Here is a 19,984-nt window from a genome sequence, read left to right as displayed (position 1 = left end):
TTGCTTTAATCATCATTTAATTTCTAAGCACTGCCTTCTAAGGTTGTAATTTATAAGTGTTCTTGTTTTGCTGGTTTTGGTGTTGAGTGTGAAGTCAGGAATAAATTGTGCGGATGTTAGTTGCATTTCACTACCTTCATTTCGTTGATTCATACGTTTGTTCAACTGTAGGCTCACCAGAAAACAGATTTGGATATTTCACCTGTTAAGAAGATTGTTAGGAAGCTGCTGATGATCATGTCCAGGCCTGCACGGCTCTTGGAATGTCTTGTAAGTTGAACAAAACTAATAATCGTCAGTTGAGTTCCTATATATCATAAGGGAATAAGGACAATTACTGGCTTAGTAATTCAACCTAAATCCCAGGGTCCCTTATTTCCTTTCCTCTAGGGTGCTCCAGGAATGGCAAAAAGAGAGACTTTGGAAATAAAATTGTTAGTCAGACTGACTGGCTGGCTAGCAATAAATGTTACTGACTCTGGCTGACAGACTTTTCATAGACAAACAGTTTGACAAGCTGGCTGACTGGATGGCACATTTGTTACTGACTGACTGACTGACTGGCCAGCCAGGTGGCCGGGGGATGGACAGATGGGCAGACTGACTGACTGATGGACTGACTGGCTGGCAGACTTAATGGATAACTGACTGACTGGCCGATTGGTGACTGACTGGCTGGCCAACTAAGTGACTGACTTGCTTGTTGGTTAGCTGTCTGATTGACTACTTACTGACTGACAAGAGTACCTGACAGGAAGTCTAGAAATTAATATTAGGAACCAGTTACTCAATTTTAAATATAAATTTATTTACAGGAATTTAGCCCTGAGGATTTTTATAATCAGCTAGAGGAAGAAGGTAGAGTTCTTGAGAAGGTTCCCGATAAAACCGACATCACCAGTTATGTTAAAGTCAAACTTGGACTTGTACAAGCAGAGGAGCCTGGACCAAAGTCACCAGAGGTGAAATGTGCATGTTATTTATTTGTTTATTTCCATTGCATTGTAAGCAAGCACCAGATCGAGAGATCCCAACAGCCTCAACACAATACATGAACAGTGTATGTTGTTGATTAGTTATTTTCATGTTACAGTACCGCTCAAGAGTAAGTAAGCAGTCACGTCTTGTTTCTCGAGAGACGAGAGTTTCGTTTCGAGAGATGAGTGTCTCCTATTGAGAGACGCGAGTCTTGTCTCTCGAGACGAGACTCAGGAGGGTAACTGACATGGAAATTTTGGCTTCTTTTTCTATCCCTACTACATGTAAAATGCAGCATAACTGTAAAAAACTGGGTATGCATCATACTTTTTTTTACCTGGTATATGTAACAATAACTGTCCAAATTCCCATACGCTGATTGGCTCGTAGCTATTGTCTATAAGAGTACAGACAATAAAAATGACATCAGATGTAGAGCGGGCTTTCTCAACGAAAAAAAATAGCCAATTCCACTCGTCCGTTTTCCATGTTATTGTAAAAAACAAATTGACGGCAATTTTCTATGGTCTATACTCTTATAGACCATAAAATGACGCCATAAAATGTCCAAAACTTTTCCACTTGAGTTTTGAACATTTTTTGACGTCATTTTATGGTCTATAAGAGTATAGACCAGAGAAAACTGCCGTCGATTTGTTATATATGTACATGTATTCCAAATCTGGGGTGTGTCTTGTCTGCTTGCAATATTGATTAGGAAATGATTTGTGAATTTTGGTGAAAAAAAACAAAAAAAAAAAACAAAAAAAAAAATAAACAATTAGTTCCCTTGACTAGTCTGGCAGGGATGCACTGTAGATAGATTTTTCCTTTATCAAGCAGTCACCAAGCTTTGGACATTCACATGTGAAGGCTGTTGTTGTAGACGTTTTAAAGATCATCCCTTAATTATTATTCACCTTGAAGAAGATAATTACATGTATGATATTGAAAATACTCTGACATAAAGACTTATGACTTCATTGCAAGACAACAACATTAATTATTAAACAACGATCAGCAACATCAAAGTAATAGTTTAGGGTTACGTAATACTTAAACATTTTCCTCAAATTTACCTTGGTCAAGAGCAGCTCATCTGCTGACTATAATTTATTGATGTAACTCGTTATTTCTTTTCCTCAGAGAGATGACAGTACCACGCCTGCGGTGTTTGAAAAACCAACTGAAGATGATTTTGAATACATAAAGCTTATTAGCAATGGAGCTTATGGGTGAGAAGGCAGAAGATAGTTTTTTTCGTATCTCAAAGTACATTAATTTTTTTTGGTGAATATCAGAAAATCAGAAATTTGTATTGAATCGTGAACAAAAGCTGACCTTTTATCTGGTGTTTTGTCTCCGTGAATCTTAGTGACTTTGAAAAAAATTATAAAACCTTTTCTATTTAAGGGGATGAAAAATATTGTTAACGTAGGGGGTAAAAAAGTTAAGATTTTCAGAAAGCCAACAGCACCTCAAATTCTAGAGATAAGGTTCTGTGTCCTAAACTTTTCTGCGACTTAAACAAATTCGAATAAGAGTACATTTAGTTAAACATCTAAGAATGATAACAGATCAAAAAACAGAAAACAACATTTGAAGTATTAGTCTTATTGCATGGAATACTCTTGTACACATTTGGTGCCACGGACTAGAAACATTTACACTAAAGTATAAAGTTTTGCAACTGACATGTTCTGAATACTTGTGTTTGTGGTTTGTGATAAAGTTGATTGATTGTCCTTTATGATCTCATTTCAGTGCTGTTTATTTGGTGAGACACAAGCAAACACAGATGCGGTTCGCTATGAAGAAGATGAATAAACAACTGATGCTTCACAGAAATCAGGTAGAGTCTGCTGACAACAGGGAAAGGAAAGGAAAATAACAATTAAACTAGTTTGAAAATTTTTAAATAAAAAAAGGTTAAACCACAACACATACAAGAAGACTGCTGGTGCTGCGTAAGCAAATTAATTAAAGTCGACATTTACACGAGAAAATGTCAAGGAGCCCACAAGGGCAAAAGCGGAGAAGTTAGGAGCTCAACATGTGAAGTGTTAGTTGCTGCTGCAAAAAACCTAGGCACCCAAAGTATTTTCGTGGGCGTCCCAGGCTACCGGGTTCCTTTTAGGCAGCAGCCTTGAACAAGCTGGGCTGGAAAACGATCATTTTAAGCAGATATTACAACTACACACATTGTATGTGTACATGTATGTAGGGGTAGGCCTGCTATCAGCCAATTAACCAATTATATTTGGAGAGGAAAGCTGCATCATGGCAGTTTTTGTGAAAAGTTAGTTTTTGATGAGGTCAACAATCAGAGACCCTCCAAAACACACAGAGCAACATGTCAAGCCCAATAACAACCTGGGCATCAAGATAAAGGATTTGTACTCTGGACAGGACAGGACAGGTCTGTCTGTCTGCCTGTCTGTCTGTAGGTCTCCCTGAAGAGATTAGAAGTAATGGAACAGAACCTTTTTAAGACTCTCAAGGAATTTTTTAAGAAACAGAGTACAAAGCCATTAGTTAGTTTTACTGTAATTGGTTTCCGTTAATCCTGTTTCTGCTGTATAATTTGTAAATAACTTAATTTAATTTAATTTGATTTATTTTGTAATTGTAATTATTGTAATTTAACAGGGAAGAGCCACCCAGTGGATCTGTTAATAAACCATTATTATTATTATTATTATTATTATTATTATTATTATGGACATAAAGATTGATCTCAACAAAGAACTCACTTAACTGGTCTAACGGTCTGATATTTGGTTGACCTTTCCCTAAGGTGCAGCAAGTGTTCGCCGAAAGGGACATCTTGACATTTGCTGAGAATCCGTTTGTGGTTGGAATGTGGTGCAGTTTTGAGACAAAGAAGCATTTATGTATGGTGATGGAGTATGTTGAGGGAGGGGACTGTGCCTCGCTGCTCAAGAATATGGGTCCTCTTCCCATGGATTTGGCCAGGTATAGTTGTTGTTGTTTTTGTTTTTTAATTTGCAAACCACAATGCTTACATTACTCAAGTTATGTAGTGTTTAAAACACGAGCAGCAGTGTTTTATCGGGATTTAAAACCACGAGGCGCAGCCGAGTGGTTTTAGACCCGATAAAATACGTTCTGTGAGTTTTTTGAACGGCTTCAAAATCATTCCTGGAAAGGCGTGTGTTAAGAGAGTTCATAAAAATGATGCTTTTGTCAACGTTGGAAATTAGCATAGGAAAAAACCATTAAACATCGCATACTAATAAGGAGGAGGTTTGATCGGGTTTTATCAACCATTTGATAGGTCAATGGGCTTATGAATTGTTAATGAGTTTTTGAAAATACGGGCTACTTACACTACTAACAATACAATCTTCTACTTACGATACAATACGTACATTACTTTCAATACAGGTATACAGTACTGACAATACAATAGTCTACCTATAATTCAATACGTATCGCTTCAAACATACAATTGCTTAGATTACTTACAATACGGGTTACCTTCACTACTAACTTTATTTACAATACCACTTGCAAACGTAAACAAAATAATACAAAACTTATGAGTTACAGTAAAAGTCGAAAAACATTTTGATTACGCTAAAGAACTAAATATTTTGTAAGGCCAGGTATAGTTAGTGGCAAAGGAAATAGCCAAGTTTGGCATTACATTGCCTTTTGTTATCACTGTATAAGTTAAAGGCCCATTGGCTGCTGTGTTTGACGCATAAGGGAGTTGAAGCAGATACGACGAAGATGGCAACGAGAACGTCATAAAACAATAACATTTAACGAGGAAAGCAATGCACTTCACGTCCGTTATAAATTTTGGTACATTTCTTCGCCTTCCTTTGCAAAACAACAACGTGAAGTTACTAAATTTAAGGTTTTGTGGAGAACGTGAGCACATGACGGTAAATTGTTCATTCTCTGTCTCAACTTGGATGCCGTTCCTACCAATTCTGTTCCATATTAGGTCGGCCACATTGTACAAGTTGAATGAATTGGAATAATCGCGAAGAAGTGCAAGTAACGCGAAGATATAATTTCAAGCGTCGTAATTATTCCAACTCGCTTTAAATGTTAAATGTAGGTGAAATTTCCTGAAGTTGAACAGGCCATTTCCGAGTTGCTGTGAATCTCATTATGAAAGCGATGCTAATTGCAAAGTTTTTATTATGAAAATTAGTTTTAATTAATATGCGGACAGAACTAATTTGCATATGAAAAGCGTTTGCCTCGCTTTCATAATGAGGTTCACAGCAATGGCCTATTCTTGTTTCAAAGAATGAACGGTGAGAATTTCAAAGTTTTGTTCGCTTTCGAAGCAATAATCATCAGAATCTAAAAGTGTTTACTGTCTTGCCAAAGATGGGATTTTGACCAACTTTTTGCAGGCATTGTGAGATGGCTATGTGTTAGCTGTACTTGCAGCTTTGCTTATGTTCAGGTAGCCTCCCACGCAGTCGTTTTTAGGGGAATCGTATTACCTCTTCCCCACAAACGCCTGCTTACCCAAGCGCCACATTCCTTTCCCATTGTTTACTCCCCAAGCACCCTAGCCAATTACCATCGAGGCATTGTTTAATGACATCAAATCAAATTGCTGGTTGCAATGGTCGCTTCCGTTTCCCGCGAGCTTTGTACAGTGTTTACAGTCTCTGTTACAGTCTTGAGAGATGCGGGAGTTAAGTTGGAATATATATATTTTTTCACTTCTGGAATGGCTGGTCATGGCTGAAACACCAAAACAAATATCGAATGTGAATACAAGCGCTTCTTGTGCGACGTTTTGACACTGCTTGGAGTGTCAAAATCTTCGGGAAAGTGTAATCGATCTTCCCCGCCTGATCGAGTTGACAATCGGTGAAGATATCGCCTCTTACGGGTGAGGAAACTCTGGAGCAGATTTGTTTGTTTGTACGAAGTGCTACGACAGACGAACTCGATTCGAGAAAGCAAAGAAGAATGTAGAAGGTATCAAGGGGAGATCTGCAGTATTTATCGGTCCATTAAAGACTATTTAACGGAAAGTTAAACGACAAAGAGCCGATCAACTTGTGGTCCTTGTGGAAAATGTCGCACATGCCCCCGAACAAATTGCAACAGCAAAGCGAGTTTCATTTGCAAAATCTTTAAAGTTTACCGACATATCGGGTAATATTTCGGTTTCCGCCACACCGACAAGGTCGACAAGATTGAAGGCAAAGCTTGATAAATATTAAAGCGACTTTGCGTAACCAGTCGGCAAATTGACGAAAATATCGCTATTTCCCGTCACGAAAATTTTTATTGCAGTCAGTTAATAGGCATTTACACGAGAAATTTTGAACGTAGGGCACACGGTGCTAAAAGTTCACGTAAGCTCGGTCAAGTTCTGTCTCCGTTGTGATATTTTTCACTGTTCCTGCGAGAGGCGTTCTGAGGTCAAGGTCAACCTTCCAGATTTTAGAAGGTTCACTGTGATTGGCTTAGCGGCGGAAAGGAATGTGGCGCTTGGGTAAGCAGGCGTTTGTGGGGAGGAGGTAATACGAGTCCCCTAAAAACGACTGCGTGGGAGGCTAATGTTCAGGGAGTTACAGCGAAAGTTTTAACACAGCAAACTAATTGTCTGTGCAGCTAAGGATAATCTGGATCACTCAACGGAGAATGGCACAACAACAGTACTAGCTCCCATTCATTAAGCAGTTAAGTGTTAATCAATGTTTTTCATCAGGTCATACATAGCGGAGACACTGCTTGCTGTTGAGTATTTACACAGCTATGGAATCATACACCGTGATGTCAAGCCTGACAAGTGAGTTTCAGAATCATTGTCTCATTTTTAAGAGGTATTACTGGGAGTTAATATTTCAGTTACAGACGTTCAGAGCACATTGTGGCTGTCATAAAATAAATATGCTGATTGTGATAGTCTAGATAAGCGTTCATGGCCAGAAATTAATTGCCGTTGATGACATACAAGTCATCCTCATTGTCAAGTGGTTTGGGATCGTACTTCACCCTATCTAGACGGGGCTTTTTTTGTCTTCTGGTATGTATGGGGGGAGGGGGGGGGGGATTCCGTTTCCTCTCCATAATTTCGCAAGTGTAAAAGCTATAACACGAGACTTGGAGGATAGATGGTACGTCCAAAGGTGTGTCCTTTAAGGTCCGCAACGGGGAATGATGACGGCTATGACGTCGTAATTACGTCAGGATTGCAAAATGGCAGCCATCTTGGATCTACCATCTTGGATTTCAGAATTTCCCCAAAACTTCAGGAAAGCGCCGAAATTGAACCAAAAGTGATCAAAACCAAAAAGGGAAAAAAATTGATATGAGCTAAAAACATAAAAGGTACAGTAAGAAAAGTTGACAAATTTACAGACGTTTGTGACTGGTGGTATGCATCATATCCCCAGTCATACAAACGTCTGTAAATTTTTCATTTTTCAACTTACATTTTCACAGCTGATATTACACCTGATATGCTGAAACTTTGCAGGGTTACTAAAGTAAAAGTGCTCTTTCTAGTGCTGGTATACGTTTTTAATTTTAACTTATTTGAATTTTCGGCCGCCATTTTGGAGAAGTGTCTATTAGAAGAATGACTAGGAATGACGATGAAAGTTGGTGAAGGAGGGCTCATAATCCCAGAGCATGTCCAAACTTACAGTAAATGTACAGTTTCTGATACTTTCTTTGGCTTGCAGTCTGTTGATTACATCTATGGGGCACATTAAACTGACTGATTTTGGTTTGTCAAAAGTTGGACTCATCAACAGTAAGTGTTTCTCTTCTTTTCAAGGAATATTAATAGTAAAGGCTTACTTTATCCTAAGCTTATTATATCCTTAATAGGGAACTTAAGTAACGACGACGGCAACGGCAACAAAAACGTCACATGAAAATAAAACTTTGCGTTACTTCTACAACTTCGCGTGTATTTCAATTTGTTCAATTTGTACTATGTGGGTATCCGGGAATTATATTGATAGGAACGGCGTTCAAGTAAGGAAGGAGGATGAAAAATTCACCTTTGTGTGCTCCCGTTCTCCACAAAACCTCCAATTTGGTCATTTCACGTTGTTGTTTTGCTGGATGGCAGCAAAGCATTGTACAAAAACATATAACGCACGTGCAGAGCGATTGTTTTGTGGCGTTGTCGTTGCCGTCGCCATCGTGGTTGCTTAAGTTCCCTAATGAGACCAAGACGAAGTGACAATGAGAATGGTGGCATCCGGAGTGTTTTGATTGGCCACTGATGCCTTGCGCTTTCTTTGGTACAATGTTGCTTCTGTTGCTTGTGTCACTTTGAATAATACATAATTTTCATTCATTCACCAAGCTTAAAATATGCCATCACATTTATCCCATTGCACATACGCCGTACATTGACATTCAAATCCTAGCAGTAGGCAGGATGTTGGTCACTTGAACCTTGTTCAATGGCCTTAGTTCCAACGAGTCACATGTAGCTCAGTGGTAGAGCATCCGAACTAGTAATCAGAAGGTCCTACTCCTGATAGGAGCACTCGGATTTCTTTTTTTCGAGTATACCTGTGTCATTTTGAATAATACATCATTCTCATTGTTATTCATTTATTAATTTTTGCTTGCCCCAAGGTACCACCCATATGTATGAGCATTCTTTGGCGCAGGAAACAAAGCAGTTCACAGACCAGCAGGTGTTTGGTACCCCAGATTACCTGGCGCCTGAGGTGATCCTTAGGCAAGGCTATGGGAAGCCTGTCGACTGGTGGTCGTTGGGAATTATTCTGTATGAGTTCCTCATTGGTGTACCTCCTTTCTATGGTGATACGCCTGAAGAACTTTTTGCCGATACGTTGAGTGGTAAGTAAACGATTTAGATGTCTTATAGTGTATTAAAGTTCATAACTCTTTGTGATCATTGGGAATTGGCTGTCCTTTTGATGATTACGATGACGATGGTGATGGTGATGATGATGTTGACCATGATGACCATGACGACGTTGACGATGACGACGACGACGATGACGATTACGACGGCGTCGACGACGACGACAATAGGGAGTTTAAGAAACGAGGACGGCAACGGTAACGAGAACGCCACAAAACAGCGGGCTTAAAGAGCAAAAACAATCGCTTTGCACGTGGGTTTTACATTTTGGTACATTTCTTTGCCGTCCTCTGCAAAACAACAACGTGAAATGACCAAATTTTAGGTTTTCTCGAGAACGGGGGCGTATGACGCAAAATCTTCTTTAGTTTTCCTTACTTTGACGTCGTTCATACAAATTTAGTTCCTGGAGAGTTCGCCAGCATTTTCCAAGTTAAACAAATTTAAATAATTGCGAAAGAGTTACAAAAACGAGAAGTTATATTTTTAAATGACGTTCTCGTTACCGTTGCTGTCCTCGTTTATTAAACTCCCTAATGACGATGATGCCGACGGCGACGACGACGATACGATAATGATGATGATGACAGTGATGATAATAATTATGCATTAATATAGAGTAATTTCTATTTCTATGACAGAGTGATCAAATGCGCTTTACAGCGTCGTAAACGGACTTTTGTAATACAAATCGAACATTTTCCCTTTTGGTTTCCTCAAAATAATTGTAACACTGGTGAAAATTTTTAATGATCTCCAGACCTTGCAGAAACACTTGGTGCACGTTTCCGTATCATTTTCGGTTCTCCTGAACTTTCACCTCTATGTAAACATAGAACGCATTTTTGTATTGCTTAATTTTTGTCTTTTATTGCATTTAACCCCGTGACAAACAATAAACACTGAAATGCAACAAAATAATTGAAAGTTAAAAGACGAGTGTTTGTTGAACAACAGGATGGTAATCTGAAATGAAAATTTGCGTTGCCTTGAAAAACACCTTGAAAAAACTGTTTGTTTCAATAATTAGCTCTTCCTGTGGGTCAATTGTGTGTTCATGTACTTTAATACGATTTTCCTCTTTCTATGTGTATACCTAATGTGGCTTGTTTCTCTCATCGCAGGTATCATAGAATGGCCCAGTGAAGACGAGGCTCCACCAGATGACGCGCGGGACCTGGTCACCAGATTGCTGGAGCAGGATCCTATTGTACGTCTGGGGACCGCTGGTAAGTGCACCTAAAGGACCTTAATGTGTTTTCTCCTCATTTGGGCAAGGATCAGGCGTTTTTGATGTTATTGTTTCGTTCTCTCCTCAGGTGCACACGAGGTAAAGGAACATCAATTCTTTGCTGGGTTGGACTGGACGGCGCTACTGAGACAGAAAGCAGAGTTTATTCCTCGGTTGGATGGGGAGGATGACACAAGTTATTTTGACAGTAAGTGACTACAGAAGGTCATAAGGGCATAGAAGTCATGGTAAGGTAAGGGTGACTATATGGAGGGTTAGGGTTACGGTTATGTGGGTGACTATATGGTACCTTACCATGAATTACTTGCCGTCATAGGCGTAACTTGCATAACAGACTTAGACCAGGTGAAGAATATTAGACTTCAGTTTCTTTCTTTCTTTTTTTTTTTTCTTTCTTTGTGTGTTTTTCACAAAAATCTTCTCGGAGATAAAACGTTCAATGTTTATATGAGGTATAGGACAGACGGGCCCTTTGCAGCCCACGGCCACATGGTACAGAATCCTTCATGCTGGAGAGTAAGCGACGCACTGGGACATCCAAAACAAAGGACATTCAAGTTTGACTTGATGAAGTCACTTTGTTCTGGATGTCCCAGTGAGTAGCTTGCTTTGCAGCATGGTGGATTTTGTACCATTTGGCCGTTGGCTGCAAAGGGTTTATTCCGTTAACTTGAAACTGTGAAGGCAAACACATTAACAATTGGCTTGAAGCTGCTCAAAGCCAACCAATTTTGAAAGGGGCACGCTATCCTCCAATAATATTTTATTAGCTGTGTTTGTGTTCAGACATCATAACGTTATGTTCACGACGATGTGCCGCTGTTTAACAGGCCGCCAAGACCGCTACAACCACGAGCTTGAAACAGACGACGATGAAGAGGACGATGAAGAATTCAGCAACTTCTCCAGCGAGTTCAGTAATTTCTCCACGTGTTCCCCCCGATATTCCCGTATCTGTGCATCGCCCATTCCCTCCCCGGTACCTTCCCCGGGTCCCTCCTCCCCTGTGTCCCCAAAGGAAGGAAAGAAAGCTTCTGACGGCAAAGACTCGAGTGAGGAGGTGTCCACTCCGCGCAGTGATCAGAGCTCGGAAAACTCCCCTCCAACTGTCCGAAGAAGGGGGTTGAAGGAACGAAATCCATGTCGTCGGTCGGAGAGCCGAGAGAGCGACGAGGATTTCCGAAGGCAACGGAGTGACAGCGGTATCGGTGCAGATCAATTGCGCAGCAGAGGCAACTCAACAAGCGAGTGAGTATAACACAGCCTGTCAATTTGTCATGTTTAATTTGAACAAGGGTTTGTCCGTGTTTGAAGAGCTGTATCTTTTTTGTTTGAAATTGGTCATTTTCGACCTTAATAATTAACAACACTACACTTCTGTGATCTAAAAATTTAAGTTTTGAACTCCCCACTCCACGTTTGCAGAATATCTTTTTTCAAATGTAGCTAAAATGACTGAGAAATCTTGTGGCTGTTCGGTTTATTAACAGCATACGCTCTATACAACGCAACCCCAGCTTTGCCGGTTTTGTTATTTGGAAAGGTTTTATTTGTACGTGTGGACCACATGAGGCAACGGTAGAGAAACGGTGATCAATTCCGGAGGTCGGGGGCTCGATTCCCGCCGAGATCGAGCTCTTCCTCTTCAGTTGCTTTTTTCTCTTCAATTCTCTGATCCATCATTTGTGTCATTAGTACTAACGGTACAACATTCATTGGTGTATTTATGAACAGGTTTTAATGCTCATCTTGTGTCTCTTTTCTTCAGGTCTTTGACTCCTGTGGAGCTTGGTCTAAGCCCGGAGTCCCCTATCACACCCCCCACGGTACGATTACGAAAGAAAGCCTACTCAGACTTGTCCCCAGTCCCTATCCCGATGCTGGCGCTGTCAGCTGACGAGGAAAGTCCGTCCAAACCCTCCGCGTCCAGCCCGGCCAGCCTCACTGTGGAGACTGAGGACAGGCAACGCGTCCAACGCACTCGTTCCTTCCCGGGCGAGATGGCTGAAAAATTGTTGGCTGATGTGCCCAAGCTGGAATTGTCTCGTAAGTCGTGATATAGCCTGAGTATCAGGCCTTCCCTTTCCCCTTCCTCTCTACCCTCTCCCTCCCCCCTCCCCCCCCCCCTAAAAGCCTGATACTCAGGCTAGTCGTGAAAGAACGAGATATACAGGATTATTTGTTATAGGGGTAGGGTAGGGGTTCAAACTTTTGGGATATAGGGGCATAGGCCAGTATTGTAGGATCGTAGGCCTCGGGATTGCGGGGATGCTGGTAACATTTTTCAACGAGTGGAATTTCTTTAAAAATTCAGTTATTGTCATTTCATGTGTGAGCAAGATGTTCTCCAAACATCCAGTTGACAGAGAACCTTTTTTTCATACAGAACTATTAAAATCTGGAACTCGTTAGATAATTCTCTTAAATTCTGCCACCGTTTAAAAGAGACATCAGCTGATCCATGATTTTATAGGATAATTTATAAGGCGTTTCATTTCAAGACAGTTGTTAACTGTAGTCCATGTAAATAGTTTTTGCTCTGCCCGTAGTTTTATTGTTGTCTGTTTATTGTTATTTGTAGTTAGCTTATTATCTCTGAAAATCCCCTGGAGGGGTTTGATAATAAATTAGGTTTGTATGTATATAGTTTTAGTGCAGTTTTGTTGGGAAAACCACCACGGCATAATCCCTTTAATAGGCCACGTCCTAGTTGCTTAGAACTTCATTATGAAAACGAGGCTAAGTGCAAAAATAAGTTTTCGTTCATGTGTGAACAAAACTCATTTTCGTATGAAAGCAATGCAGTTAGCTTCGCTTTCATAATGAGGTTCACAACGACTCGCAAATGTCCTATTATCCTTCTTCAGTATTTTGGCCTCACTTCTATTACAATCTCTATCTGTCCCCAGTGTCTGACGATGAATTCCGTGCATTGCGACACCATATCAGAAGCCCTCCCGGTTCTCCGCGTTCTCTGACTCCGCCCCGGTCCCCCAGCAGCCGTAGAAGAGCCAAGACGCTGTCACTCAGCCTTCGTCCACCAATCATCATCGAAAAAGGTCCTCGTGGGTATGGCTTCACTTTGCAGGCCATTCGAGTGTACTTCGGTGATACAAACTATTACAGAGTGCATCACCTAGTATTGGTTAGTTTCAGCTTTATTTGTTATATTCCTTTATGCAAAATATCACCTCGTTATTAAAGGGGCAGTGTCACCTATTTTTAGGGTCACTTTTAATAGCCAAAAAACATATTTGCATGAATGTAAACGTCAAAATAATGGTTCAGTTTTGTTAACAACAACCGTACTAGTGCACAGAAACTTGTATCATTCATCTTAGTCTGCGATTAGCTAGGATGGAAATGGGTTGCAACCATCTTTTTCAAGTTCCTCCTATGTATCTTTTATTCTTGCTCTGAGAAATCGTGTCATATCTTCCTCCCGATACTCTAAGAGCCATTTCATGTTATTCTTGGTTTTCACGTGACGTCACCAAATTCTAGAATTCAAAACTGGGAGGCCTACAAAATTTTTACCTTCATTCAAGGAAAGATTACCTAAAAATATGCCTGTTCACAATTTCTTAGCTCGATGTCGCGCTTCTTTTTGAAAATAGAACAGTTTCAATTTCCGAGTTTTCACCGTGCGTGACATCAGGAGGACGGCCGTGACAGAGCCTTTTCGTATCTTAAAAATGACTCTTCAAGTGATTTTCAGCATTCTAAACAATTCAAGTTTGAGGAGAAATATTAATCTAAACATTCGAAATTTCACAATGGCAAACAAACCTCTTTTCTGGCAAAAGTGAACTCCAGATGTTTTTTCCTTTTTCCGGCCGCCATGTTTGTGACCCTCAGAGGGACACAAACATGGCGTCTCCATACTAAGGTCTATAAATTTATGTGGAATATTTTGTCAAATAACTCGAGTACGGAATGCCGCAGAGACCTGACACTTGGACAGATGCCTTATTTATTTATCCTCTATACTATGTCAATTTCTTGACTTCATTCATGGAATGGTTTCGATTTTTTTTTTCAATGGCGTGACAGTGAAAACCGAGCCGGAATAGTAGAGGTTCTTAGTCAAATGTTTGAGCAGTTTTGACCAACATGCAGCAAAATCTCAAAAAGCAAAAGCAGTTACCCTGGCCAATCACAACAAACCTTTACAACGCAATGGACCAATCAGAGTTCGAAGCAAAATGCATGTCACCGATGCCAAGCGCGGGAAAACGCGCACGAGCGAGTCACCGTTGGGTTTGGTTTTGTTTTTCATTGGTTGAGGAAGTGGCGCGAAGATTGACAACCAATCACAAAGCGCAGTAAGGTAAAACCAAAGCAGATGCAACATTACTTGCGACACTCAATTGAAAAGCGCTTAAACCACGGTCAAAGTTAGACTTAGATAACGGGCCATTGATGTTCATTCGACTCTGTTAAGTGTATTTAAGCTCGAAAAGCATCGCACGTTTCAAAATTTTGCCACACGTAGATACTTTTGTTTTGTGATTTGTAATGTTTGACTATTTTTTCTGTAGAATGTGGATCACGGCAGCGCGGCGTTTGAGTCTGGCCTCAGACCAGGAGACTTGCTCACACACGTCAATGATGAGGTATGAATAACGGAATAATTTGTTATACTTGCTCCTTATTGCTGGCCAAGATTCCTTCTAAACCTTGTCCATCCCGGTCGGAAAAAAAATTATAATAAATAAATAAAAATAGGAATTAAAAAGATGCTGCAAAACTGTTATATTATTCCTACAAAACTCCCTTTGAGCTTGTTGAGGGGGAATTTAGTGTTTCAAAATACTTGGGTTCACGACTTAACGAGGCCTATATTCGTGGGGGGGGGGGGGACGGGGGGAGGGAGTAGTTATCGAAAGGATTTTAACATCAGAGGTTTCTTGGATTCAAACTTGGCGCGGGGGCTTATCTTTGGAAATTTTTGGGATATTTTTAACTGTATCGCGTTTTATGATGAAACTGCTCATTTTGTCGAGGGTGTCTCCACTATTTTGCAGTTGCTTCTAGCATTCTTAACTCTTGTGTTTTGTGTGGTTCTTTTCAGTCTGTTATGGGACTCAGTCACCGGCAAGTCATTGAACTCATCCTGAGCGGCGGAGCAAAGGTCAAACTTAGCGCCACAGAACTCGCCAAAACATCCATCAAAAGAGGAGGACGAAAGCGTGTTCTTTCCGCGAGTAAACAAATTCGAAAAAAGATTCCCACGAGACGAGGAAGGAGAGCGGCTGCGTCTCCTAATGTGCCACCATCTCCAGGGCCGGAAACAGGCGACAAACAGGCAAAACAGAAACCTTTCTGGAAACGAATCGGGCGGAGAACAAGTCACTCACTCTCTCCAGGGACGAATCTTCGGCGGACTAGCTCGTTAAAACGAATGGTATCGTCACCGGAAGGGAGGGCAGTGCGGCCTGCTTCGCCAAAACTCGTATCACCTTCATTTGATTTTCGGGCGCTTTCGGATCAGTCTTCGTCGTCCGTCAGTAGCAGTCCGGCTTCGTCGCCGAGTTCGCCGAGTGCGCACGGCTTAGGTCGACCAGGTGAGCCTCATTTTGGAAACAAATAGGGGCTCCTGTGAGCCAGCTTTCAAATGGAAAGGTGTATCAATTTAAAAAATGAAAGAAATTTGGGCGAAGTAGTCGAACCCTACAACAAACGTGCCTAGTGAATAATCACTAGTCTGTCGAATTTATAAACCAAACGCGATTTCTCAATCATAGAGGTGATCTCTTTACTAATACAACACTATCCAAATGAAAGGTTTATTGTTGAGATAGCAGGTGCTTGAGTTTGGGTGATTGTTGTTGTGGTGGTGGGTGGGGAGGGGAGGGGGAGGTGTATTCCTAGTGTAATCACACACCCTTCCCTCCCTCCCAGGAAAACAACCGCATTCAAATTTCTGGTAAGATTGTGGTCGTGTTGTTTGTAGGAAACACAGATTAGCTGGATATTGGGTCAGTTCTCACTCTTTCGGTCATGTGTAGGAAGTAAAGGAGTGAGTATTGCGTTTGGAATGGTCTTATAACAAACGCCCATAGGTTCCTGTTAATTAATACAAAGCTGCAACTGGGATTTGATACTCTAACCTTGAAGTTTTGGGTCTGAAGAAGAACCTCTTAGGGCCTCCACAGACAGAGGCAAGGTATTATCGAAAACTTTTTAGTTGTCGATAACGAAAACTTATCGATGACAACATCTCGCGTGTGAATCAAGATATCGACTACAAATGGTGTAAAATACATGACACAAATTTCTGCAAGGCTGATCGGACTGCGTAGAAAACTTAACACGACAGCGACATGATAGAGACCAAACCGAGAATCAACAGAATGCGGCAACCGTGGACAGCTGTTTCGAGCTGGTTGGCTCTCGTCAGCATGGTGTAGCACAGCAAAAAGTAGAACAACCAGCGCGAGCCGAGTGGCCTACCAAATGCACGTGGTAGCCGATTTCGGATGGGCCCAAATTTAGACATCTGTCCACGTCATAGCGCGTGACTACGAACAATGAACGAAAGAACTGAAATATCATGTCGCTGTCGCAGCAAGCCTTTATTAAATGAGAAAAGCAAAACTTTCCTTCACAAGTAAAATAAAGTCGTCGACAACAGAGAAAAGTTTTCCTTTTCAAAAGGAAAACTACTTTGTTGCCGAGAACAACGCGGGAGTTTTGTTATCGACAACTTTCTCTTGTCTGTGAGTAAGTCATCGATTACTACAGTCTATTTAGCCATTTTTTGCACGATGTACACATGCGCATTGCAGACAAGTTCCAGGCTCCCTCAAAACATACAGGTTATCGACAACTAAACCTTTCGTATGTGGAAACGTATTTCCGAACACCAGTAGTCGTTGATTCAATTAAAAATAATTTTCTTCGTCTGTGGAGGCTCTTGGACTTTTACCAGGTTACATGTAGCTCAATTTGGATGTAATTTCTTTCAGGATCTCTACAAGGTCTTATACCAAAGTTAAGAGCGGTTCGCTCACCAAGGCGAAAGTCCTCGACGCATGTGCCCGTGTCCCCCCTAGCCAGGACACCTTCGCCTACCTCAGTATCCCCCTCTCATCCTCACGGCCACTCGCATCAACCCCGCAGCACTTCTCCTCTGACCTTACGGGGGTCCCCTGCGTCGCCACACTTAGCAAGTATTACTCCTCAGACCTCTCCCAGACCTGGATCACCGCTGTTAAGACGTGCGTTGTCGCCGGAACATTTTCACCTCGGTAAACAAGATAAAAAGATCGCCAGAAAGACTTCAAGAGAGGAAAGGAATCCTTTGGCTAGGCAGGACAGTTTTGAAATTAAGGGCCGACATCGTAAACATGATTTGTATCAGGGAGTGCGTTGCGTTCTTGAACAAGAAACCCGTGCGCGGAGCACTAGCTTGAATGAAACAAAGAGTCAGAATAAACTGGAGCTTAAGTGTGAACTCCGGAGGCATTCGGAAGAGGCGCCCAAGTCTTTCTTGGCCCTCAAAAGTGAACAAAGGGAAGGCACAGAGGAGAAATTAGAGAAAACGGACCATGATACAAAATTGTGACTGGGGTTCCCCGTTTACAGTAAGAAGTGTCGTAGACTTTGCTATCTCCAAAGGAGAGAGAGACGTGTGGTGACAACTATTTTGAGTTGCCTGAAGGTACTTAACCAGCGCAGAGACATGTTGGTTAAAATTGTCAGCTGGTGCATCTTGAACCCCAAGCCTAACTCTATTCTGTAAAGGCATGTAAAAACACCGAATCCGTAATGCTTATATTAACGCGCTCCGATTTACCGGCCCTTATGTAACAAACCTTGAAATGAACAGGTCTCCCAACGTTGTTGTGGCAGTCACCGTTGCATGTACTTCGCCAGGCTAGAAAGAACTGTTGTAAATATCTGTAAATCAATGACCATTTGTAAATAGTAGAATGATGACGGTTGATCATAGATAAGCAATTTCTTTTCCCGTTAACAGTGATGGTCTGTAACGCTCTCCAATCTGGTTTGGGGGATTTTAAACAACCTTCGTTCATCAAACAGTGATCATGGCCAATTTATCTCTAACGAAGTGATCGGACTTCGAACCAGAAACGTATAACCTTTGACAAATGGTTGTTATGTATTTTGTTGCCGAGCAAGCAGCACTATTTCTGACGGGGTTAGCCAAGGTTTCGGCACATAGGCCTGGCGGAGTGGAAAGTGTTAGCCTGTTCCAGGCTCTCGCAGGCTAGGGAAGCGCGGCTACAAGTCTTTGCCCACTAAAAGATAGCGGACGTTTAACGTTTTTATAACCTTCAACAACGGATACCTGAAATAAAACTTCTTGCATTTAAGATTAACCCTTTAGCCCCTAACATCGAAGAACAAATTCTCCTATCTTATTCCCATACTTTTCTTATAAAAGTACTGGGGAGAAGTTATTTAAATATGAAGGAAATTCGTCTTGGGTGATCATATCCTTAAATTTCATAACTTCAGGGGTTGAAAAAGCATTGTCATTACAAGGAGAAATTTGATGCTGATCACCGTTAGGGCTTAAAGGGTTAAGCATTGTTCGCTGTATGGCCTCAGCAACAGACCACAATTCTTGTCCGGGCGAATATTTTTCGAAATTTATCGGGACGACCTTCTTTCTTATAATGAAGAAATGCCACGATGTTCACGTAAAAAAAGGGCTTCCTGAAAAGGCTAACATCTCGATAGTGTAAATTTAAGAAATCCATAAGGGAATGGGTTTGAATGTTCTTATTTTGTGAAGTGTTTTGAACAGTTTCTTTCTTTTTAGTAAAAACGTTGATCGTCTGCCATCTTGGAAAGGGCATAAAAAATAGTCAAGTATTCTTTGGTAACTCAATAGTACAACTCCACAGTTATGCATAAAGTGTGCCGTTTGTGTGTGTGTGATTGTGAAGTGAGGGAAACTGAAACACGTAAATTTGTAAGCGAGAGATGCTGGATTTCTCTCATGTTTTGTAGTAACGTTTCAGTGCAGAATTCAAACAACTGGATCGATTCCAAAGTGTGTGAGCAGTTCTTGCTCCACCTAAGTAACCTAAAAACCAACAACAAATAAAAGTATGTCTGTCGTAATTCTCTTAATTTTTTTTTTAATATTTTAGTAGTACTAAAGCCTGGTTTACACGTACGACGCAAGCATAAGCATAAGCATAAGAAACCTACGTGCAAACCGGTGCGACGCAAGCATAAGCGCCTTGTGCTTATGCTTGCGTCGTCCCGTTTTACACGTACGACGCAAGCGCAAGAGAATGGAACGATTTCCATTCTCTTGGCTTGTGCTTGTGCTTGCGTCGTTGCGTCGTACGTGTAAACCGAGACGACGCAAGCATAAGGACAAGCGCAAGGAAAGGAAAATGAAAAACAGTGACAAGTTGTCAGCGTACATTCTAGTTAGTCAGGCCACCATGTTTGAATCAAACCAGAAGGCGGGCCCGGCCGCGCGATTGCGCCAAATTTTTATGCTTCTGCGCTTGCGTATGTCACCTTAGGCTTATGCTTATCGCACGTGTAAACATCCTTGTGCTTATGCTTGCGTCGTACGTGTAAACCAGGCTTAACCCTCGAATCTTTTTCAGCGGGACCTGGTTTGTTGATTTCAATCCGGGTTAACGGAATTTGAACCAATCATCGTGCTGTATTACCAGCTGACTTCAAAACATACCTGTCAGAGTAGATGAATTATTTCAAATTCAGGATATTCGTGTATTTGATTTTTCTCAAATTGTGACCAGATGGACTTTTATTTTTTGCAATATTAGTAACATAAGCGCTCAAGTGCTAATTTGATGACGTACGGTATACAAAATTGTCTCGTCTCCGTAACAAAAGATGTCAGCAAAAAGCTTTGCACCTTGCCCGGGCAG

At 41.2% G+C, this 19,984-nt stretch overlaps 1 protein-coding gene across 3 annotated transcripts in view; it reads left to right on the top strand.

Moving 5' to 3' along the window:
- Positions 1-19,193, top strand: part of LOC146477637 (microtubule-associated serine/threonine-protein kinase 3-like) — a 35,249-nt gene extending 16,056 nt beyond the window's left edge. For 2 of the 3 annotated variants that reach the window (XM_085113102.1, XM_085113100.1), the window contains exons 14-29: positions 172-270; positions 816-962; positions 2,125-2,213; positions 2,743-2,830; positions 3,776-3,954; positions 6,695-6,775; positions 7,674-7,744; positions 8,587-8,814; positions 9,967-10,071; positions 10,162-10,281; positions 10,925-11,342; positions 11,863-12,140; positions 13,004-13,239; positions 14,636-14,710; positions 15,169-15,661; positions 17,066-19,193. In XM_085113102.1, coding sequence (XP_084969228.1) covers positions 172-270; positions 816-962; positions 2,125-2,213; positions 2,743-2,830; positions 3,776-3,954; positions 6,695-6,775; positions 7,674-7,744; positions 8,587-8,814; positions 9,967-10,071; positions 10,162-10,281; positions 10,925-11,342; positions 11,863-12,140; positions 13,004-13,239; positions 14,636-14,710; positions 15,169-15,661; positions 17,066-17,664 — 3,306 coding nt within the window. In that variant the 3' untranslated portion in view covers positions 17,665-19,193. The remainder of the gene's footprint in view (positions 1-171; positions 271-815; positions 963-2,124; positions 2,214-2,742; positions 2,831-3,775; positions 3,955-6,694; positions 6,776-7,673; positions 7,745-8,586; positions 8,815-9,966; positions 10,072-10,161; positions 10,282-10,924; positions 11,343-11,862; positions 12,141-13,003; positions 13,240-14,635; positions 14,711-15,168; positions 15,662-17,065) is intronic. The other variant, XM_085113103.1, reaches the window with a different exon arrangement.
- The last annotated feature ends 791 nt before the right edge of the window (positions 19,194-19,984 follow it).

Source organism: Pavona decussata, unplaced genomic scaffold (genome assembly GCF_977016875.1).
Source record: "Pavona decussata unplaced genomic scaffold, jaPavDecu1.1 SCAFFOLD_69, whole genome shotgun sequence".
Classification (NCBI taxonomy): domain Eukaryota; kingdom Metazoa; phylum Cnidaria; class Anthozoa; order Scleractinia; family Agariciidae; genus Pavona; species Pavona decussata.
Note: the sequence above shows the minus strand (reverse complement) of the source record. Positions and strands in the feature narration are given on the sequence as shown.